Here is a 25,162-nt window from a genome sequence, read left to right as displayed (position 1 = left end):
AGTTGTGTGGAAAAAGTTAGACCTTTAGATGTTGAGATTTGTTGAGATTGTTGAGAGGTTCTTTTTGCACAGGACACAATGACTGAAAAGTTATTTCTAGGGATTTTGGCAGTGTGTCCACCAAAACGTTTAGTTTTTTTCTGAATCCAGCATATAATTTCAATTGTTCGCAGTGGAAGCACCACGTTTTAGTGTGACGTGGCAGCAAGCGTCTGTTCCAAGCTCAGTGTTTCTTGTTGTTGAGAGTTGAACAGTGTTCCTCTTTGGGTAAAATGTAGCATTCATCACTGTTACTTTTTACCTTAACAGTCCATTTCCATTAGAGGATGGGCAGGACAAATACAACACCAACCAACCATCACATTCTACTTGTATAATAATTGAATATCCATCACCTGACACCCACAGATTACAACATTAATATGAAAAAAATTATATGTGTGAGGAACATTTTAGTCGTCATGGGTCTACCAGGTAAGCAGCTAAATGCTGCACCTCCTAAAGCACTCTCAAGTGCCCACAACTGGGCATTTTCAAAAGAGTTGCTGGCATTTTCAGTGGCTAAAAACTATTTGGTGGACACACAACCTTAAGGTTTGCACTGCAGTAATTCTACTTCTTTCTCTAGCTTGAGTGGAACAGACGGTCTGCTCCCACCTACTGAAAAAAGGCCAAATTAAACTCACTTTTTTTTTTATCAGACTGCAGTAGATTGAATATCTTTTCACAATGTTCCATTTTGTACCTTGTAAATGATCCAAGTGTATCTGGACATTACATAAGGTCTAATCCTTGTCTTACTCTCGAGGGGTAAGATACCAAGTGCCTAAACGTTGAGATTTTATTGCCACATTGGTGCGTGATGCATTACAAAGCATTTGGCCTAAAAAGGCATTGAACAGATTCTGTATGCTGTAGGTTAAATGTCACTGATATTTGTTTCTTAGATGTACTTGAGCATGTAAATGAGGAAAGAGATTGCACAAAACAAAGACTGTAGCGTTGTAAAGTTTAGGTGGATGTTGATGATGTCGGTCTTTTCTGAGTGTGTTACTGAAATGATTCAGGGGGAAATACTGTAGATGCTACTGTATATTAAAAAGCTAATGCAGTTGACTTATAGAAGACTGAAAGGTTGTATTTGTTGGTTGCTGTTGATGTCAGTGTTGTTTCCAGAGGGCATATCATGAGCTCATGTCTTTCTTTTTCAGTAATTGAGGAAGATGGTGAGACATATTTGAAGCACTTTGTCCATTTTCTCTTGTATCTATAAAAATAAAGGTGCTTCACAATGCCATAGAAGAACCTTTTTTGTCTAAATGGCTCCATGAAGAACCTTTAACATCTAAAGAGCCTTTCTGTTTAAAGGTTCCTTACGGCGAAAGAAGGTAAGAAAGAGATGGTTCTTTAAAGAACCTTTGACTGATTGGTTCTTCTATCTATGGCATCGCTGTGAAGACCTTTTAAGCACCTTTATTTTGAAGAGTGTAGTGAGATATTGTAATGTTTTTGATGAGATTTAAATTAAGGTTGATTTATTCAAAATATGGATTATACTCTGATCCTGCCCATGTCTTCTGTTTGTCGACTTCAGTGGTGTCTTTTCTGTCTGAAGAGTTTATTACATGGCGGTATTTTTAGGTTGAGCCTGCAATAGAGCGCAACAGTGGCTGCCTGTTTTCAACGGTCTTGGTTCTGGAAGTGTTTTACCATTCATTGTCTTTATGAGAATTTCAAGCAGAAATGTATTTAAGGCAAAACAGTGTACAAAAATACAACTTGCTTAGTAATAAAGCTACTGAAACAAAACTAAATAAATGAAACATATCTTGCACGATTTTCATGATTGGCAAATCTTTTCACAGGATTATGAGTGGTACATTAGTTCTTTACCAGGAATTTTTGCTTAAGAATGTTGCTATGGAGAAAATGAATGGAATTTTTACCCGTTAAACTCGACTGTTGCGCTTTATAACCTAAATGCAGGGAAAAGGTTGACTGTTGAAGTACTGTGGAGCTATGCAACAAAATGACACTTTAGGACTGCTCCTCATCCTGTAGCTTTACCTGCACTCAACACAATCTAGCTTTAGCACCAATGGGACCAATCCATTGCTTCACAGAGATCTTTATATACACAGGATGTGTAGCTCACCTAAAAATGCCAGATTTTAATGCAGATGCATTGCTGATTGTGCTTGATATTGATGTGCCCTCTGAAAGTATAAAAATTAATATAATGGTATTTGTAGCCCACTGGTTGCACTATAGGTTGGCAATTGATGTTGTGTTACGCAACCTGTCGCTAAAAGAAAGGTTAATGTAAAGACATTTGATTTCTTTATTTTTTTACACTATGTGATGTCTTAGTGAACTACAGTACTTTTGGCCTCCATTTCCACCTTGGGATGGATACGAGTGTTGTGAACCTAATAGATCTTTGACTTCCCTTTATTTAGACATCACCTTTCCTCTTTAAAAACAGTAAATAAAAACAGTAAAACACACACACACACACACACACACATATATATATATATATATATATATATATATATATATATGCCAGGTGCCAAATTTATTACAGCACTAGTTTGTGTCTGTGTGCTGTACACTTTGTCCAACTGACCTGTGGCTAATCTCTTTGGATGATGTCATGTTTGCATGTTATGATGTCATACGTATGTGCATGTAGGAAATTTTATACCTTCATCCATGTTTTTCTGTGAGGAGTTAATTGGCTGGTGATTTTTTTTTTTTTAGAAACAATCTTTGATACACTTAGCCCTGGATTTCTGGGAGAAAATTAGAAGACCCTTCTCTTCTCAGTTTGCAAGAGATGTTGAAAACAGTGGAGCGATGCACAGAGACGACTGCCTCACTCCTGTGATCTGATGATCGATCTATGATGACATATATTTCTGCTCATTGACTCTTATCAGTCTCATTTCTACCATTTACATTTTGTATGAAAATGCATCACTGAATTGAGAGATATATGGAAATAAAACTTTTTTTTAAAATTGTTGTCTTAATTTAATCTTTTTTTTTTTTTTTTGCTTTTAATTTGGTAATACAAAATGTTGTGTCATGGACAAGGCTGAACATATGAAATGCAAAAGACAAGAACAACAACAAAAAAGATATGGGCAACTTGTGTATCATCAGCCTAATGTCTAAATAATAATAATAATTAGATTAATATATTTTAGATTGTTAATATTAATTGTTAAAATACATCAATTTTATATATATATTATAAATGACGAATAACAAGTAATTTCATAATTCACACATTTCAACTAGATTTGTAAGTTAAAGCAAACGTCGAACATGTTTGCACTAAAAAACACTTCAGCATGCGCTCGTATGGAGGCCTATATGTATATTGTAATATGTAATATAGCCTATATAACAATATATGTTATTTTTATATTATTAAGTGGGGTATTATTATTATTTTTAAAAAATTAATTTAATTATTTGATTATTTCATAATTAGTAGTACTTTGATCCAGCCCAGTCCTCCTCAGCCATTCTCGAGCACTGAGATGTTAATGAGACTTGAGATGCAGCTTTTCATTGGCCTGTGGCGAGGGTGTGGGCGGAGCCCCTCGAGCAAATACTGTACTGGTGATGAAGGTGTCTGGCGGCAACGCAAGCGCGCGGTGTTCGCAAGGTGAGCACAGTAACGTTGAGGCGCGTCGGTAAAGCGGTCAAACTTCAACGGTAGACAGGCGCCACTACATTAGTAACGTCGTCAGACGGTTCTCATTAACCTCTTAGCAATTAAAATGCGATGAACAACCACAGTGCCTGTCTTTCGGCTTTCTAAATTAGGCAGAAATGATGCTCGCATCAGTACTATGGACAGCTGTTTTATTTACTCTTGTAAAAGCCACCGTCCTGGACAGCAGTCCAACTGAAGCACCAGATGAGGAGAGCGGCTCGGGGATGCTGTTGACAGGTAAGACGTCAAAATGTAATTAATTAATCTAATTATTGTACCTAACAGAGTATTATGTTCGTTTGTTTACACTTCTTGAGAATAGCGCGTTACAAGGTGCCTGACTGGCCATTACTGTTGCTAATTTGAATGTTTAAAAATTTTTTTTAATGTTAAATGGTAAATCCAGTCTAACTTTTATATTACATTTTTTAATCTAAGATGTGATCTTAAAATAATTGATGGAAATATAAACTTTCTCTCATACATAGGAAATGTTGTTTTATCAATATGTTTGATGTTCAGTGTTTCCCTCTGGGAGCCGCTGTTGTTTCAAGTTTTACTGTATAAACGATCAGGTTCAGGTACTTCAGCAATGAACTATTTTGACAACCCCGCCTGTTTAAATCACACAAATCACAAATCACACCTGTTTTTCCAAACATGAGCTGAACCAGTGTGAACGCACACACATGTTAAACACTGGATAGTGATTGCTGCATGAAGCACCTCAGCCGTTCTTACTGTTTTGACCAAACACATGTTTAAAAGAGTTGTGGCAGATGTGAGGGCAATTAGTTCCAGCAATCTTGGGGGAAGGCTAGAGGATGCCATCATCACCACAAACAAATTTATATTGGACTGAATTCATTTCTGAATTCTTTAAAATTTGCAATAGGTTCCTTTGCATGTGCATTATGCATAAGCAGGTGGGTTTGACAAATGATGCTCATGTTAAACCTGATGTTCTTTGATTTCTGCAATTAAATTGTGTTTATGTTTGATTTCATCGGACTCCCTTCTTCTGATTCATCTCTGATAAATTCCTCTCCCTTGTGTCTTGCTGTATGTTCACAAATATCAAAACACACGGTATTACAAATAAGGATGTCCTCAAAGAGAGGTTTTAGGTAGGGGTGCTCCGATCAGGAATTTTGAGGCTGATCACAAAAAGCAGTATTTGCCATACACAACAGTATGTCTTTCTGTAAAGATTCTTTCAAATGTTATGTATTTCGAAAAATGTATAAATGTCTTACATTGACAGTGTGCATATTGCTTGAACATTTATACGGAAAAAAAAAACTCTGTAGAGTTATTATATTATAATTGTGTAACAATAAAAAATCCATAATTATTGGGAAGAAGGAGACGGGAACCGGCGGACAATCAAATGAAAACTTTAATAATCAAATAAAGACAAACTGACATACTTTATGTAAAATCAATATAATATTCGTTTTACACGATATAATATAGTACTTTATATAATATAACAATAACACGGTTCTGCACAAGCAATTGCGATATTATATCATGTAGATTAACAATGTAAATTTACACACACACACACACACACACACACACGCGTATAGCGTCGGCTATATATTAGCCTATGAAACATGTAATTTAAAAGACATTAATGGTCATTATAGCAAAGTTCAAACAACAAAAATAAAAATGCGTTTTGCAGGAATTGTAATCAGGCGCTAAAAAATAATACCCATTAAATGTTTGTTGAGCCAATGGGATCACTCGGAGTCCTAAGCGGAATAGATTTCTCATGACACAGGATCCATGGTGGTCATGTCACTTGTTTCATGGCCGGTATGTACTATACTCCAAAACGTAGGTGGTGATTGGCCCAAGAGGAGTCCTGTGCGCCAATGAATGCTATCTATCGATCTGTGCTCGATTGCTCTTCCTTCATCCTCCAACTACCCGGATGTCTGTCTCAGTAACTTGAAATTGAATTTGAGAACGGAATCTGAATTGTGAAGGTGAAGATATATAGAGAGTTTAATTTTCAGTGAGGATCAAATTTTGTTGGACACATTTTATTGGACTACAATTCAGATTCAGTTTTTGAATAAATACAATTTCAAATGATAGTAATTAGAGTTTATATAGTTTTTCAATGCAATGATTAAAATTAAACAATACACTTTCAAATTATGTTATTCAAATTCAGTTATTCAATGCAATTATTCAAGTTTAGCAATTCAAATTCAGTTTCTGGTGGCACATATTTCAGCCCATATTTTGCACGTTCTTTTGGGAAAGTATGCTAGAATTTGAAATATTCGATGTTCAAATTTTACATCGTCATCAAAATTATTCCGATATTATTGCTAATATTCATTATATCGCCCAGCCCTACTGTGAATTAAACATTTATAGTATAGATGAAACACTTATTTTGTGTAGTGAAAAGGATATTTTGTGATTGTGTGCATTGTACTAAAACAATTGAAAAAATGCAATTAAAAAATAACTGTAATAGCAGTTATAAACAAGCAGTTTCGGTTGATCTCTACTATTAAAACTACTTAATTTAATTTATACTTTTTCCAAAAGGTTAAAAGATTGTTAGAGACTCGTGAGAGAATTTTGAGCTCTAAACAATCTTAATAAACTACAAGGACTGTGTTAGTTACTAAACGCCTGTTTGCTCACGCACTCTCCTGGGGCTAATTAAGAGACTTCATTAGTTTTAGCTCTTTTTTTATTCTTATTTTTATTTTTGTATTGTTTTAATCAACCTTCTGTGATCTCAGCAAACCTACAAAAAGGTAGATTTGGCTTTATGAGTTCAGATTTTACGGTCAGACTGAGAGATGAACACTTTTATTAAATCCAGCTGAAGAGCGAATGTAATCAATGAGAGTTGGTGTGCTACAGCGTGCCATGAAAAGCCCATTTAAGCTCCACAAGTTCAGACCTAATATTATGTCATGCACACACAATGCTTCTCCAGGTACTGTAGCTTTATATCTAGCACTTGTCTTTGTGTGGTGGACGGCAGGTTATTAAAAAAATTTATTAGTTAATGTTAGTTATGCCAGCACAATAAAGCCGGTCGTGCTCATGCGGTTTCTGTTGTTTTAGGGAAATCAAAACACACTGGGAAAGTTGATGAAAATATGATCGCCAATGATTATGACAGATGACATCATGTGAATGCTGCCCACGATGGAAGAGTGTGAAAAGTGCATGTAAACAGACTTTTCATGGGTTTTTTACACAGCACAATCTGCCGCGATGACGTGCTTGGTGCTGTGAAGTCAAGCTTTTAAAAGTGTATCTTCGATTGTGTTGGTCAAAGCTGCCTTTACAGTATTTGAGTTGCTTTGGGTTTTTTGACAGATTTGATTAATTGCGTTCTTTGGTTTGGTGTCTTTTTTTCCAACCAGATTCATTTGTTTAAATTGGATGCATGCAGGTTTCTTTGAACAGTTGTGTTGAACCTAAAACAAACGCATCATGTCACATATTAAAAGCACTTGTTTTTTACAATACACAATTATCACTGATAATATCCCTTTAAACCCATGTTAAACCCATATGATTATTTGACATGATGCAGATTGCAATGGTTTTTATTTTATTTTATTTTTTTATATTAACCCTGTAGGAGATCATATTTGGCTAATGCTCATGTTTTCCATAAAACACAAAATTATCACATGCTGGATAACAAAAAACAAACATTTGTGTTTTCCATTGTATTTATTATTAAATGCCTTTGAATTCAGGATTGTTGTGACTGTGGGTAAGGGAAAATAGGACCATATGTTTCTATATTAATAACATATTGTAGCTAAGTCTTAACGTCTTGGATGAAGGACTGTGCTTATTCACTAACCAGAATTTAATAATATTATTAAGTGCATTTTTCTCACATCACATTAAAAAAATTTGACTGGTCTCTGTCATTCTATGAGACTGTTGGTTTTGCACCACGTGACCACCATATTATTGAATTCAGGGATGTCATAAAGGGATAGTTCACCAAAAATGAAAATACTGTCGTCATGTGCTGAACATTATTCTGTTCCCAACCTGTATGTCTGACTCTGTGGAAAACAAAAGAAGATATCTTAAAAAAGCTGGGGGTGGGGGTTGTCTATATGTGACCCTGTACCACAAAACCAGTCGTAAGTGTCAACATTGTCCGAAAGCTGAATAGATAAGCTTTCCATTGATGTATGGTTTGTTAGGATAGGACACTATTTGGCTGAGATAAAACTATTTGAATTTGAAAAAATAAAATAAAAAATTTCTAAATATTGAGAAAATTGCCTTTAAAGCTGTCCAAATGAAGTCCTCAGCAATGCATATTACTAATCAAAAATTAAGTTTTAATATATTTACGGTAGGAAATTTACAAAATATCTTCATGGAATATGGTATTTACTTAATATAGTAATGATTTTTGGCATTAAAAAAAGTATGATATTGACCCAAACAATGAAATTTTTGGCTATTGCTATAAATATACCTGTTCTACTTACTGTATGTCTGGTTTTGTGGTCCAGGGTCACATACTGTGTAATGAAAATCAGTGGAGTCCAATATAGACTAAAAGAAACTGGTTCAGTGTTCTTTTGGACCCCAGTCATTGCCAGGACAAAAGTAGTTGAAACATTCTTCAAAATATCTTCTTTTGGGTTCCTTGGAACAAATTTTGGGTTCGTTTTGATTGTGTTAACCTGTGAAACTGACAGGTTTTGTCCTTGAGGGGGTTTGACTGGAGGTTGGCACCTTTTATTTCTGAGGCCTCCTTAGTGCCTCCAGGCCAGTGAGATTCGTAATGTACTGTATTACCACTTATGTTACACTCAATCACTGCTGTAATGTATCTGCAATGTCAGTGTCAGGCAGACAGACAGCTGGGGGGAAAAACTATAAATCAAGAAATAGCCTAATCATCAAGTCAGGATCTTTGGTGTTTTTTACGTCCAAAGTGCTTTGCAGTGGTCATGAGATTCAGATCTCAGATGTCTAGATATATAAAAAAGTGACATGCCACAAATATGACCATTGAGATTGTAAACAGCGCACAGCTGCCTGTAATGATTCATTGTGGGGTGCTTTGTCTCCTCAAATGGCTGTTGATCTAAACAGTGAAGCAGAAACCATGGTAATATTATGTTAGCAAGGAAGAAAAATAATGAGAACACCTGGCATCAATATGATTTATGCATCTGTAATAATTAGAAAGGGAAAGTTGGTACACTACACTCACTCTCCATTGTTGTCTCTCTTTTTTTCTTTTTCTTTATCAAAGTAGCATTCTCTTTTGATAAACAGATCTGAAAGCTTCAATGGCTTCCCGCATCCAGGCAGGGAAAAAAAATATCTCAGGCATCCAAGGAAAACACCCGCCGTGAGTTAGGAGTAGTGCCTGTCTGCTGGCTGGCTGACAAGAGCAGGCCTGCTGTCGATTTGGACATAATAGTGCTCTTGGCACTGTTTTGCTTGGAGGGAAACCTTAAAACTATCAAGATACTGTAATTTATCTTTAAAAAATGGTGGGTATCTGAGACTACTGTAGAATAGCAGCCCCAACATCACTGCTTGTGTTCCACACTGAAACATGCCAGATGATGTCATGCTGTTCATGGGCACTTAAACACACTCTCATGTATTAGACTATTCAGCCGACAGAACAACCTGTTTCTACTGGCACACACTGGGGACCATTGACCTGTGGGCACTATGAATGACATCACCGCTGGCTAGTCTGGGAAAATAAATAACCCTTTGGAACATATGGGCCAAATATGGCACACACATTGCTGTTTGATTATAAGAGCCTCTGATTATAATATCTGTGCAGAACCAGTGGTGGATTTAATTAGCTTGCGTTAAATTATAAGGTAAAGCTGTTAACTCTTTCTTGTTATCTTGTCTTTTAGAAGACAACATTTCGCCGCCAAAGACGAGTTTTTACGTCTTTTCTTGTTTTCACTGTTATACACTCGGGGGCACTATTAAACATCTTCTGAACGAGAACAAATCTTCCCAAACAAAAACACATGAACAGGACGCATAAATGAGCGATCTCTTATGTAAACAGATGCATATTAAAAATAATGCGATCATCGTCAATAGACAGCATATAAATTAAAACTGCAAAATGTTATGGAGTAAAATGTTGATCCAGGGAGTGGTTTATGTCTGTGCAAGCTTTGGAGGTGTTGATGGAAGCAATTTACGGGATATATACTTTGATAATTGAAATGAATATTATCCAGATGTAGTTTTTGATAAGAATTAGATTTTTGCTCAAAACTATAAATTTTTATGAGACTGACCTATATTCAAATGTTGATTAAAAAAAAGAATGCTTTAAGCTAGAATAAAATTGTATCAAATTTATAATAAATAAATAAATAAAAATTCTTTAAAATCTTTATTTTGGTGTATTGTATATTCAAATATTCATACAGCAAAATATACTGAAGGCCATCAAAATTTTTAAATCGCTGGTGGTTTGGCAACTCTAAAATGTTAGAGTGGATTGGTTCAGTTTGGCATGCTGATTGCTGTAGTGTGTAGCAAGCAGTAATCTTCAGCCTTGACTGACACAATGCTGAGTATAATGTTTGTAGTTGCCTCTAATTATGTTGAGAGAATTGTTTTGTATTTTTTTTTATTCTTGACTAATGGTTGCTGCTTTAATTATGACAAGCAAGACAAATGGCTTCATAGCAAATGATAAAACCATCGTGCTGTCAGCATTTTTTCTTTACTGTCTTTTTTTTTTTTGGTCTCTGCTTGTTTGTGAATTGTCAAATATCTCAAAACTCTCTGCTTGACTGGTCTTGAATAATGACAGGCTTTCTGGTGAAAAAAATGAGGTCAGCTATGTTTTAAAGTCAAATCGACTGGTTCTGAAGACGTTTGCCGTGAAGAAATTAACCTTTTCTTTTCTTTTTTCTTTTTTTTTTCTTCTTTTTTCACCTTTATGTTGTTTTCAAACCTGTAAGACCTTTGTTCAACTTCAGAACACATATTAAAATATTTTTTATGAAATCTGAGATCTTTCTGAGCAGCAACAGCAACACAATGGACATGATCAAGGCCCAGAAAGGAAAAAAAAAATGTTAAAATGGTAAATGGTTCATCAGTGGTTCAACCGTAATGTTATGAAGCTTTTTGTGCACGAAACAAAAGTTATAACTTTATTCAACAATTTCTGAACGTGCATCGAAGACAGACACGGAAGAGAACAAACTGTTGAATAAAGACATTATTTTTGTTTCCTTTGTGCACAACAAGTATTCTCATAGCTTCATAAAATTAAGGTTGAACCACTGATGTCACATGCACTATTTTAACAATGTCCTTACTACCTTTCTGGGCCTTGAATATGGTAGTTCCATTACTGTCTATGGAGGGTCAGAAAGTTCAGATCAGATTTCATAAAAATATCATAATTTGTGTTCAAAATTATGAACTAAGGTCTTACATGTTTGGAAATAATTTGGTCACTAAATTATGTGTTTCTGTTGTCACGCACTCATAAAATATAAAGTATTATATTTTAAACACAATTTGAATACATAAAAGTATTTATTACACACAGTGTGCTAAAAGACAACAAATACTCCACTTAACGGAAACACACAGAAACAGTCTCATCCCCAACCAGATAAGCAAGTTTTAATTATTCACAAAGTATTGCAAGTCTGAATTTTCACGCAACAAACTGTTTATGACAACCAGCAAGATTACATTTTCACTAAAATGTGTGCCTATATCACACTTTAAAATTCACTAAGGGCATGTGTTGTTTCAATCATAACACCATATTTCACTCTGGTTCATCATGATGTTTTTGTGCGAACATGACGTAAGTGTCTTCAAGTGGTTTGCGGTCTTATATCGGGTTGAGTGTTATTGATTCTGACCAGTTTAAAGCCTGTCAATGCACAGATGCTGTGGTCAAAAGAGACATTCGCCTACCAACTGGTCTAGGTTCTTGCTTTTGTTTGGTCTCTGAAGGTCTAACTTGAAGGCTGGCTGTGGTGGGGGGCAGTCTCAGCCCAGCACGTTAAAACCCTGTAAAAATTTTACAAGAGCTTTTTACAAGACACTAAACAGCCATGTTGGAGCAATTTCTGGTGTTGTCTTGCCCTTTAACTGGCCTTTTATGTGATAAGGATGACCCAGATGTAACTTAATATTTACAGTCTGGTTGGAATGTGATTACATATGATGTAAAATAAAATAACACATTGATGTTTTAGAATGACATATACATTATTTCTCTGTTCGTAGATCTCCTCAATCACACTTGACGGGCCTTGAGATGTTGAAAATGATATACATTTTCCCTATAAAGGCTTCTCTTTAAATGTATTGGCTATCATTTTGTCTCTTTTTTTGTATCAATTCACTCTGCCTCCTAGCTTTATGCTTGTTCACACAAATACACCATCAGCGGAGATCTTTATCTTGGACCAACATCTTGTGATTATGCCGTATTAAAAGAAAGTCAAATAATTCTCTCATCTTTGCTTTAAAATATTCATGAGTATTGTCTGCAGATGTTTGTTTTTCCAAGTAAAACGGATGATATTATTTTTTTATCAAAACTAAGCATCTCAAACAATTTTCTGAGTCTTTCTGCCAAACCTCAACAAAGGTCTTTTGCTGAGTTACGCAACATAGTTCATGTTAGGATCTGTACTGTTCTCCAAAGCTTCCTATAGATGTAGACTGTGAGCTACATTAATATTCCCCAAATTGCTTTTTAGGGGGGAAAATTATTAGTTGGCTCATGTTCAAAATAGAGGCATGGACTTGTTCTCAAAATGATGAATCTCCTCGAAGTAACTGTCAGTCTGTTTGTTTAAGTATAGGTTGATAGAAGTGGTTCATGTTATTAGATCACAAACCCTGTCACTTCTATAGGTCTACAAATCCAAATGAGATCATGCTGCCTATGTTCATATGATATTTTCGTGATGTAAATGCTGGCATTTTGTAGTGTTTTCTGTGAAGTGTTTGTGCTGGAATTGTTCATTCTCTTTCAGATGTGCTCAAAGTTTCTGCTCAGCTTGTTATAGGCATCTGTAGCATCAGGGGTCTGCTGCAAGCTGTTCTCTGTTTTTCTCATCTGGTGCAGAACACAGGTTACAAGCAGTCACCTCCTGACCTACAGATGAACAACGCTCCCCTCATGGGCTTTCACACTTTCTCACATGCACACAAACACACATGCACAAGTTCATGGTGATTTCAGTTTTCACATCTAACTTCAGCGCAACACAAGCCAAAAGGTGAATCAATTGTCAGTTGTTTCTATACTGTATGTATTGGTATAGTCCCTTAAACAAAATATTTATGATCATTATTTGAATTGGTGCATGATTAAAAAGTTTTTTAGCCAATAGTTTATAAAAAAAAAAATGACATTACTGCATGAATGAATATACAGTATACCTCTATACATTTATGTTTATATGTCATCAAAATAAATTTCTTCTGTACTACAGAAATTTGAGTACAGGAATTTGAGTTTTAAAATGTTTTGAGTAAAAAAAAATAATAAAAAGATACAAAAGCCTAATACAAGCTCAATTTCATTTTTCTTCTCATAATGTTTTATAGCGCATTTCACAACAACAAAAGTATGTGTTGCATTCCAGCAGGAGGTGCTATATTGGACTTTAGGATAAATGGTCTGCATTTCAGTAACTATTCTCTTTCAGGTCAGCTGTCAAAGCAACAGTTCTTTGGTCAACCAGTTTCCCCACAAAGACCACCTTGGTCAACCAACATTCTTTTCTGGTGAAATTTACAACATGGCTGTACTTGTCCACCAGCATCAAACCAGAATGGAAATGAATGCTGGTCTAAGGTGGTCTTTAAAGCAGTGTAGAGTATGTTTCTAGTCTTAGACGTCTTTGAAATAAAAGCAGACAAATAATTTTATGGTTGGATTGCTGCTACAAAGACAAGGTTTGACATGGGTATTTGACAACAGCCTATGCTAGACAGAGATGTCTGATCTCAACAATAATGCAAATTTACCTTGTGATTACCTCCATTCATGTTAGCAATAAACCTTGGAGAATTTGTCCAGGAGCAATTTCAGTCATCTGTCTCCCGTTGTTGTCTGCAGATGAGTATTCACAAGTGTCCGTTTTGAGATAGACATGTATTGACTAGTTCTACATACATCATTTTTTCTGACATTGTCAATGTCTTTGTGCCTCTCATGGTTTTGGGCATTACATTTTAGCCCAGGGGTTTTTTAACTTTTTCCAAGTTTCCGAGAGGATTTTCCAAGGACCTCTTCATAATTATAAAAGTATTTAAGGCTAAAGTTTAATGTGGGTAGGAGGAATGAACATAATATGAATGTTTTATTGGTGCAAATGGTCCCCATTGTATACAGTATGTACTTTTTAATACTACAGCATAATATAATTAAATTGACCATATTTTCCTGAAAGTTGCAGCATTACAAACAACATTTATTTTAAATGCCATAGGTGCCGATTTGGTGGTTGCTCTTGAAAAACACAAGATAGTCTTCGTTCGTTTTAACCAATAAGAAATGGATTGCTGTTTTTACAAACTTTATTCTCAAAATGTATAGTTCATTTGAGGCTGTTTTTCCATTATTTTAATGGCAAATGTCGAGAGTGCATTATTGTAATATGAGAGGGCGCCAGCACAGATCTCTCGGCTTACAGCAGGCTTGCTCTCCATTATAATATAGTGATCATGGCTCTGACTCCCTCAGATATTATGTGTAAATCAAACTCGCGAATAAGTGCTTTTTGTAAACAGGTATTTATAAAATAATTTTATTTAGTGAAGCGCAACCCTCATATAAAGAATGTGTGTATTATTTGGTTGGTAATTGCATGCATTTCACTAAATAAATAAAGATACATTTTGTGTAGGGAATTCATCAAACGCACCATCAAACGGAGTATAGCCTACTCTAGAAAAAACTAGCACCCAGTATAATGAATTACTGAGTAATAAGAATATTTAAATATGTTAGCATTTGTTGCGTATGTGTATGATAACTTAGACCGCTTATCATTTACTTGTGTAAACTGGTGAAAATGTCTTTTATTTTAAAAAATAATAATAATCTCGCCTTTGGCTATGTCCATAACAAACTAAACTTACTTACTGAAACGTAACCACATAGTGGGCTTGCAGAACTCTCATTCGGCATGAACCTTTTTCATGAATGAATCGTTATGCAGTATAACATTTTGTTGCTAAACTATTAAGCTACTTATTATGTAAAAAAGGGCTTTTCTCATGTCTTAATATCTTCTAACAGCATCCTTCTCATATGCAAAAAAGTTTTTGGAAAAACACCACTACATGCTCACACTGACCGGCAAAACCTACATATTGTACAACAGACAAGTTAAATTAAGTCACCATATACCTTTCATAGGTTTAGTTGTCTCATTTAGTTTGCTGTTGATGGGGCTATGATGCCAAGTTGCAGTGCTAGATCTGATTTGTTCTGTGCACGCGGAAGGCAACAGTGCGAACACTTTGGATTCCTTGTATCAGCGTCAAGTCACTTTGGAATATAAAACATAACATGTTTCAGAAGATAAAAACGCAAGTTGCAGTCCAGAAAATACTGTATAGCTAATTATTTTGCAGACCCAAAAGGGTTCACCACTGTTTTAGACAGTTTAAGATGAGGGATCGAGTCAAGTCAGGGTTAAGTCATGAAAATATCTGTGAAACTTGACAAATGGTTTACCTGCCGCTAATATTGAGTTTTTGGAGTTATATGTTCAGAATGGCATACAGATTATTTTTTGCAGTATACTGCATGGAGTATGAAAATGAAGCTGAAAATTTCACTGAAAGTACAATTCTAGTCAGTCTTTTCATGCTCATACTGTGCACAGTATACATACTGAAACACAGTATACATACTTTCTTTTAAATCGATTGTCTTACCAAGAGGATTCAAGGATAGTCTCATTTGTGCAATTGTGCATGTCACACTAGAGAATTGCTCCTGATCACTTTTAACCTGCTGACACTCTTGAGTACTACCTCCCAGTTCAGATACACTGATTTCACTATCTCTCACATTTTAAAGCAAGAAAGCTGATAGTACTTAATGATCCTTTAAGCTCTTGGCAGATGAACGAATGCACAGCTATTACAACGAAAGTCTCCTTTCTACAGTGGGTCTTTTGAGCTTTTGCTCCAGAGTATTCCCTAAGGAACTTGCCTTTTTCCTCTGTAGTCAAAGTCTGCCAAGCGCTGTCAATTCAAACCAATCTGAGAAGGTTAAAGAGAACTTTAGAGAAATGAGAAGAGAAGAGAAATGCCTGACTTAACTCTTAAGACTTAACAAGTCTCTCTGTTTTAAAAAGTCTTGCCCCGAAGAAATGCTATCACTACAGAGCACATACTTAATAAAAGTAATACAATTTCATACCTCCCTCAAATATTTGCGAGTATTTTATTTTATTTTTCAGAAATGAAGCAAGAAATATACCAAGTGGAAGATCATATTTTTTTTGTTGTACTAGGTGCCCCTTTCCTTTTCCTTTCCCTTTCCCTTGAGTTTGAGTTCCCACTGAAACCCAGTAGACGAATTGTCCAACTGTATCCGGACCATTATTTACAGTCTGTTATCTTTCATTCATTTTCCAGATGAGCAGTAGAGCGAAAAAAAAAAAAAAAAAATCAGTTAAAGCATGTGTCAGCTTTTAGACGGTCCTAATGAATTCAGCACAGCCCTTATTTACCTTGCATAAAGCAAATATCCCAGGTTTAAGAGCTAATTATTAAATCACTGGAAATTTAATCTAATGATATTTTCTAATTATCTTTGATTTGTTATCAGAGTACAGCCATGGGTGATTAGACTCTTCACCTGCTCTGTGGAAGCTCAATTTGGGCTGGAGCAAATTTATCAAACTGACCACATCTTGGACTTTTAAGAATCAGTGCTCTTCCCATGTAGATGTTGAGCGGGTTAGGGGAAATCTTTAATCACTGATTATTATGCCATCCGACCTCAATCTCGTCAGGCTGCCCTACATAATTGGGGTACAGTAATTGAGCTATCTTCTAGCCTTTCCCGTGCCATTAGCGTAATGCTATCCTGGAGGGAAGATGCTCTATTTCCCCTGATTATGGAGCTTCACAGGATCCAGGCGAAGGGGCCCAGGGTGGATATCAGCTGATAACCATGTATTTCTCTTGGAAATCAGCCATTTGGTTTGGGTAGGGCATTTTCACCAAGGACAGAGCCTGATATGACCTCATATGGTGGTTAAGGCTAAATAATTCATTACCTTGGGGTACAAGAAGAGTTCTCCAGGAAATGCAGGGGTAATGTAGTTGTGACTTGGAAAAAATGTTAAGCATTTGTCTTTGTCGGCAATGCCTGATTTTGTTGCATTTAAAATCCCAGTTTTGTTGAAAGTTGTTGTAGCAGTGTCTGCTGCTCTCTTTCTCTGTTTTTGATCCACTAACAAGCTCCAGATCCATAAGCTCTTTCTGTAGAAGGCATTTGTGCACTATAGAAACAAAATCTGCTTTGGATGAAGTTTTGTGTTTTCTTATAAGCTAGGGAGCCTTTAAATAATTTATATAAAAACCAGCTCTACTAGAATAACTCAGAGGAATCAAACACATCAGAAAAAAAAAACGGATAGATTGGTTGATTCGCTTTATGGCACTGCCTTGTGTAATCAAAAGCATGAAAATCCTTTTATGTTTAAAAAAATGAATTACATGAGGTTTTCATAGGCAAGTCAAATGAAGAATTTTCACAATGATTAGGGGTGTGATGTCGTGCTTGCTCAGTGCGATTGTATAATATTCTGTATTCAAGTAAATTTGACCCTGTAAAGCAGATGTTTGTCTCATTTGATGAAATGTATGAACCCTATCTAGTAACATACGAGAGCAGAACATTTTGGGAATTTTCTTCTGCCTCTTATCAGTCATCACTGCAAAGCGTCATTGTGCCACATGGGATCAATATTACCTCTGACCTCTCACCTGCATTTCAGAACATGAGCTCCATGTCTGGTTTCTCATCTCCATATCTCCTCTGAGAGCTTTCATGGAGTCTGTATCACAGCTCATCAATCCAGTCTTTCTGAGGCAGTTTTAACCCTCTTTCAGTCGCATGGTAGGTCCAACTAAGATGACTTCTGGACCTTAACATCTGCCTGGATGATTCAACAAACAGAACCTTCTCACAGAACCCTAAAAAAATACCTATAGTGATTATTCCAAAAGTTTTTATTTTTATTTTCCACAATTTATTACTAGGGTTCGGTATCGATTGGGTTTTTTACGATACCGGTGCCATATCAATACTTTTAAAACAGTACCGGTGCCTGAACCGATACTTCAAAAAAAATGAAAAATAAATAAAAAGCCCCAAAAATCTATGGATAACATTAATGAACATTACATTTTTTTTTAAAATAAATCCATAACATTCACACGCTCCTTGGATGCTCTCATTTCCCAAGCTTCTCTTACTCTAAGGCTAAAAAATGTATTTCACGATCTGGGTCATCATTTAATATAAAACCAAATATAATGTTTCTACTGTATCTCTTTCAATCACTCTGATATTTAGTTAAAATGAGTGCTGTCTGTCACTGTCTTTAATCAGTACTGTGAATGACTGTATGGTCATTCTTTATAAAGTAGAAAAAATGCCGTTTGTAAAGTACAGTACTGTGCAAAAGTCTTAGGCACATTAGTATTTTCACCCCAAAAAAGGTTTTTAAGCCAGTTATTTATATATTTTGTATATATTTATATATTTCAGTAGGAAAGGTTTCTTCAGGCGTCTTGGAGATACGACCACAGTTCTTCTGAATTTAGTTTGTCTCAGTTTCATCTGTCTCTTCATGTAATAGACAGATTCGATGATGGTGAGATCAGATCACCATGTGGAGCACCGGCTGTTGTCAGACTGCTTGTGCATTAAAAAATCTCACTAGATTATTATTAAAATGAATGGCAAAATGAATTTTTGGAAATGTAAACTGATATTTTCTACTGACACACTACAGCTAAATGTATAAATAACTGGCCGAACACCATTCTTTGGGTTGAAAGTACTAACGTCCCTAAGACTTTTGCACAGTAGTGTATTTATAAAGTAATTATAATTAAATTAAGTCTATTCAAAGTATGTGTTCATATGTGTTAAGGGCTAGATTTTCGCTGGAGGAAACGGCTGCGGTGTGATGAGCGGTGAACGGAGTGAAAACTTTACAGTAGATGGGAAACCAATCTGTATTTATGACAAAGAACTGCACAGATACAGATATTCTAACAATCTATCGATAAACACACACCTTGTGTCCTCTGTTCATGTTCTAGTCTGCTCGTGCCGCTATGCAGTGGTCTGGGGATTGCACTGAAAGACGGGTAGGAGACAGGTCTGACGCCGTTTTCATATGAAATTTAAGGGGAATGACTCTGAGGCAATCGCAAATTTGTGTACAGTTTATGGAGCTAAATGCTATACCCCTGCTAAAAAAAGCCTAGCGACTGCCATGCTTCTTGCGTACATTTCGGAGAGCCAGGACAAATATTTTAATTGATCGCTCAGACATTTAAGAGGCACCGAATGAGGCACCAAAATCTGTGTTCTGATTCGGTTCATTCATACCGGTTACATGGGTACCGGTGCCATATTGGCATATGGAAATTTAAATTTAAATAGAATTTTCATTCTCACTTTAGAATGGAGGAAAGCACATTGCAGCATGATACATTTTCTTTTTTTATCTCTAATCTGATCCCCTGCACAACAGTGCTGCTAAAAATTTTATTATATCAAATAGTTTGACAAACAATTTCCTCATCCACTTCTTATATTTCTCCTCCACTTTCCTGAAGAGATTGATATTCTGTACTAATTCTGTAGAGCAAGACTGAGAAGCCCAGACTACAGTGAAAGATGAAAAACATTTTCAGAGACTGTAGTGGCTCTGTATCTAGTTTTTGCGATCAAAGTTTCGCTTCATGGATGCAGCATGTGACATGATGTAACCTGTGGCTAATTCTGGATTTTATTTAGCGTTTGCATATGCGATCCATCAACACAGTCCCTGAGTGCCAGTGTTATGCTGTGTCTGAACACACCTCCCACACAATACTGACATCCACATCTGGCACTGTGTATTGAGCTTTTAGCAGCAAATCTAACCTGCTTTCAAAAAAACTGCTGTGAGTTTAAATGCTTGCAATGGGATATTATTTATTTCACCTTCTTATGTAAAGGTTACTGTTTTGCATCTGCCTTTAAACTCTAAGCTGTCTGATTCTTGTATTTATGGCTTGACCGTCAGAGCTTTGCTTTTATTCTTTAGGCCAAGCCTCATTCAGCATCCCGTTTCAAAGTAGTCTACTGACGGATTCTTCTACCCACTACAAACCATTATAGGAGAGTTATTAGAGAGAAGCAGACTTTACTACCAGGGCACAACAACTAATTCGTCTGCCTTCAAATTATCTTTCCGCCACATTGTTTCCACACTTTTTTTATTTTGTGTCGTTCTGTCGTCTAGCTTAACTTGACCTCTCCAAGTAGTCCATGAGGCTCTGTACTTTAAAAAAGAGCTTGCACATTTTACCACAAATGTTGTTTGTCTCTCAAGAAATGTTCCAATGTGCACGTGTGAATGATTGTGAGGGTCTTCACTGCAGGGCATGGGCAGAGATGAAGGGGCCTTCATTTGAGATGCAGAGGCTTTTGATGCATGTCTTGGAAAACAATACTAGTACTGTGTTATGGCTGCTGAGACGCCACAGAGAAGTTATTATCATATGCCGTAATTACTTACAGAATGCCAAACAATCCTTATTCAAATAGTTGTCTGACATTTGATCAATTATTCTCATTATGCATCACATTATGAGGTGCTGGCAGGAAATGAAACAGTTGTTTTGTACTTGGTGCTTTTATATTAGTTACTTTTAAATGACCAAAAACTTTTTACTACTAAGTTAAATTATTTAACCCTTAAGTAAGCTTTAAAGTAAGCTTTATTCCAATACGATTTAAAACCTACCTGGGTCAATATGACCTGAACAAAAAAGGGGGTTAAAATATGAAGAAGCAGATTATTGAAGGGACCATTTGATTGAGCTATCTTTTGTTAAATATAAAAGGAAATTAATATTAATGAATTAAATCACTTAATAATTTAACACCGAAACTAACTCTTCTGTGTTCTAATTGTATTACTTTTTTAATTATTATTATTTTATGAATGATAATAGCCATATAGCTTAAAAGCACACTATCCACTCCAACTCTTACTAACTTGTAATTAATGAAGTTTGTCTTTTGTCTGAGTGGGTTTATTGTGGCAACACTGAAAAGCCCTGTTATCCACTCTGTTGCACATCCATGTGGCAGTCGTACAACTTGCAGACATGATGTGTCCTCGAGGAATGTTCTTCTTGGCTTAGTCCAAGCTGATGAGAATGCATCACCCACAGCCATCACAGAAAGTATTCAGACAGTGTGCATTTTGTGACCCCAAATCAATCTTCCCTGTCATAAACACAGCTTTGAACATAAGCCATGTTTTGAAACACGGACACCACGGTGCCCTCAGGATATGGCGGTAGTTTATGAGTACACTTTTTTCAAGTAAGAACGATTCATGCGTCTGTTTTTTTTTTCTTTCTATGTGTCTTGTCATTTCTGTGTCATCTGAAACTGAGGGAAATCACATCAGTCATTTTGCTAGAACTGAACTTGGATAAGAGCTGTTTAACCTTAACCTTTCCTGAAAGTGTATCCTTTCTCTAGTTCCCTTTGTTCTCTCTTCTCTATGTTATTCTTTAGTTTTTTGATAAATGATACCATGTTGCCATGATGCTTCACAAGCACATTTCTCCCACCAGCTCTCTAGATTATAATCTAAATGAGTGGAATATAGGATCTTTTATTTCAATGTAATTTAAGATGACAGCATCTCCACATCTGGACTGAAGTCATCTGAGCTTTGATGTGAGCATGATGTCATATCCTCAGTATTTATGGATCTTTCTGTTAGTCTAAAGCAGGTCTTAACCTGAAAATCACTTCTTTTGTTTTCAGACTTTCAGCCAGCAGACTCAGTTTGTTGATATATCATTGTAAGGACAGGAAGTAAGCCAAATTCTCTCAGAATATCAGTAAAAATTTCCATTGGATTGCTCATGTATGGGTTAATATTGTTGGCTAATGGTTCAGAAACAATCATAGTGTTTTGAGAGGTGGATTTTAGTCTGTGTCACCAGATAGGGGTATGCATATATGTTTCCAGCATGAAACTGTGACCAATACAGCTTGACTAATAGCCATAAATAATGTGTCAACCACCATGAAATTGGCAGGAGTGCTACGTAGAATGTAGCTGTCCATTTAGAACTGTTTTATTGCAGCAAAAAAAGTACATTGAAGAATATATCTCTATTTAAAGAAAATGTTATTAATAATTGCAGAAATTTCAGATGCGAGAAACCAACAAATCTGGTGAAAGTTTGGAGCATGTTCACATGTGTTTACTATAAAACCAAGGGAAAGAAAGAGAAGAGGGGGATGTGTAATCCTGTTGGAGCAATTACATGTTCCTGGAAAAAGGCTTGCAGAGGTCGTTACACAGTGTGTAAATCAGCTGTGCTTCATGTGCATGTTCCGTCATCAGAATCCTCGCTTCACCTGTTGACTCACTCTCATCCTTGTTAACAGCTAAGCAGTCCTAAGCATACAGTAGATAAGATATAAGCAAGATTTTTAAGAAATTATTAGTGTTATTCAACAAGAGTGCATTAAATTGATCAAAAGTGACAGGAAAGACATTTACAATGTTATATATAATATTTATATTAAAATAAATGCTGTTTTGAACTCTTTTGAACCTATTAATAAAAAAATCTAGAAAATACGTATCATATTTCCACAAAAATATAAAGCAGCACAACGGTTTTCAACATTGATTATAAGAAATGTTTCTTGAGCACCAAATCAGCATATTAGAATGCTTTCTAAAGGATATGTGGATTATATTTAACAATGTTGCTGTTTTACTGTATGTTTGATCAAATAAATAATGTGTAATGTTATAAGTTTTCAAAAACATTGAAATCAAATCTTACTGACCTCACACAAAATGTATTCTCAGGGCCAGCAGCATACAGAAACCTGATAATAATCATCCTAAAAACATGAATAAAAACTCAAACCTATAATAATAAATTAATAATAAGGTTATACATGTAATCTGATAAATAACATGCATACAGTGCATATAAAATAAATAATATAATAACTGTAGATCAAACCAAAAGCATGTTAAAACATCTTGTAAGTGAAGTCTGCACTCCTATCTGAAGCTTATGGTGATGGATCAGTTCTCACCGAGTAAATAAACCAGGTGTGTTTCAGACCTGCTCATTGCAAATGGTGTTTTCTGAGCAGCTCGCTCTCATTTGATGAAATGCAGCATTCAGCAAGATTTATTCGTCTCATTTTAAACAATGCTGCACACTAAAACGTAAGTCTGCAAGCCGGGGGCATGAGGTATGTACAAGCACATAAACATTAGCAAGCACACGCTGTAAATTAAGTCATTCAGCGCCCACAGGCAATGAGCATGTTAAAAAGGAAACAATGGTGGGCACTATGGGGGTATGACTGCACCTTTTAAGACCAGCTGACTCATTATGACCCTCTAAATGTCTAATGAAAGGGCTGAACAGGTCTGTTTCTCCATACGGTGAACTGATTTCCTGAGTGACTGCTCACACAGACTTGCCTCAGAGTTGCTAAGACCTCAACAGAGCTAATGATTAATACCGCAAAAATGCACCTAGACAACAGAGCCTTTTGTTTACAGGCTCGGTTTTCATCTGTACCTGCTGCGTTATCCGAAACAGATGTTTCTGGGATCCATTATGCAATCTAGGCTAGACCTAGTCCTCCAGTGACTTACCCACCCTCATATCTTTCAGAAAAAAAGATGAAGTTTTGTTGAGAATGTACTTAATTGGCTTAACATGTTTTTCCTCTTACTTTTAATTGTTTGGCAGAAGCAATAGACCTTCTTGATCATCTGTGGCAGGTGGCTAATCACAGCAACGCATCAGTAACACAGGAAAGCCAAAGATGTCCAGTCCTGCATGTAGGCCAGTACTCCACCCTCTCTATACCACTACAGCAGGTGTTTGGACACAGGTACGCAAATTTATTTTTTGCTGACATAAAAATTTGGTATTTGTACGTGTATCAATCTTAAACATATACATATACACTATTTGTAACTTTAGTAGGGACCAATTCTCACTATTAACTAGTTGCTTATTAGCATGCCTATTAATAACACATTGCTTGTTCATTAGTACTTATAAAGCATTTATTCTGCATGACCATATTCTACATTACTAATCCTACCCAATACCTGAATTTACCAACTACCTTACTTACAATAGCAGCATATTAGTAGTTCATTGAGGCAAAAGTCGTATATTTAATGCTTTGTCAATAGCAAGGGTTGGACTTTAAAGTAAAGTGTGACCACAGTTTTGTGTCCTTGCGAAATTAAGCCCAAAAATAAATGTTATTAAATTGTAATTTTATATACTGTATGATATTATGTCTTAAAGCCAATGTAGATGTGTAATTCTAAGCCTTTCTCTCTCATTTCATGCTCAGGTTTGGTGATGAGTTCAGTCTGCTGTTGCATCTGCGTAGCCCCCAGTCTGAAGACCGCAGTGTACTAACTTTCCTCTCTCCAGATGGGCACATTCTACTGCAGATTCGCGTCAGTGCCTACACTCTTACCTTTATCAGTACCCAACAACGACACTATGAGTGAGTCTTCACTGATAGACATGGAGAGTTTTTAAGAAACACTTTACCTCTAAGTTTATCTCTTATATTTACCATGTTGGAAATATTATGGCGTCTCTGTGTTTATTTTATTTTATTTTATTTTATTTCTCCAAAGCAGACAACACACATTTCCTGACAAGACAAGTTGGAAAGGAGTCAAGTTTACGTAATTGCCAATGTTGAATTATTTTTACATGGGGATTAACGGGGAACCATCTGAAAACTCAATTACTTGGTGGTCTTCATTATTTTGTGGTTCATACTTTGGTCCCAAAGCTGTCATCTTGGCAGGAAAAATATAATTAAAAAGGCACATCTCAGTGAATCTTGTTATGTAACCACAGTCTGTTTATTCTTCTTCTCCTCTCTTATTTTCTGTTGCTTGCTTTTGAATGTCATTGACCTTCTTTGTTCCTCTTTCCTGATGACAAAACCATCCTCATCAGCTGCTCATTCTTCATGTCATGGAAGTATTAGTTTTGGCCAATGGTTAATTTTAAACACAAGCACAGATCCCACTGTGTTGAGGAGCTCTGTGATAT

At 35.9% G+C, this 25,162-nt stretch overlaps 2 protein-coding genes across 2 annotated transcripts in view; both read left to right on the top strand.

Annotated features, from left to right (window-relative positions):
• The window catches only part of cacna1bb (calcium channel, voltage-dependent, N type, alpha 1B subunit, b), a 137,908-nt gene extending 134,903 nt beyond the window's left edge, over positions 1-3,005 (top strand). Inside the window, exon 50 of the mRNA XM_059526108.1 lies at positions 2,764-3,005. The gene's annotated coding sequence lies outside the window, so the exon portion shown is untranslated. The remainder of the gene's footprint in view (positions 1-2,763) is intronic.
• A 649-nt stretch (positions 3,006-3,654) lies between these two features.
• si:ch211-196i2.1 (collagen alpha-1(I) chain) overlaps positions 3,655-25,162 on the top strand; it is a 63,829-nt gene continuing 42,321 nt past the window's right edge. Inside the window, exons 1-3 of the mRNA XM_059526105.1 lie at positions 3,655-3,967; positions 23,819-23,963; positions 24,441-24,599. Coding sequence (XP_059382088.1) covers positions 3,847-3,967; positions 23,819-23,963; positions 24,441-24,599 — 425 coding nt within the window. The 5' untranslated portion in view covers positions 3,655-3,846. The remainder of the gene's footprint in view (positions 3,968-23,818; positions 23,964-24,440; positions 24,600-25,162) is intronic.

Source organism: Carassius carassius, chromosome 36 (assembly GCF_963082965.1).
Source record: "Carassius carassius chromosome 36, fCarCar2.1, whole genome shotgun sequence".
Classification (NCBI taxonomy): Eukaryota; Metazoa; Chordata; class Actinopteri; order Cypriniformes; family Cyprinidae; genus Carassius; species Carassius carassius.
The sequence above is the reverse complement of the archived record's forward strand: the minus strand, read 5'-3'. Positions and strand labels throughout refer to the sequence as shown.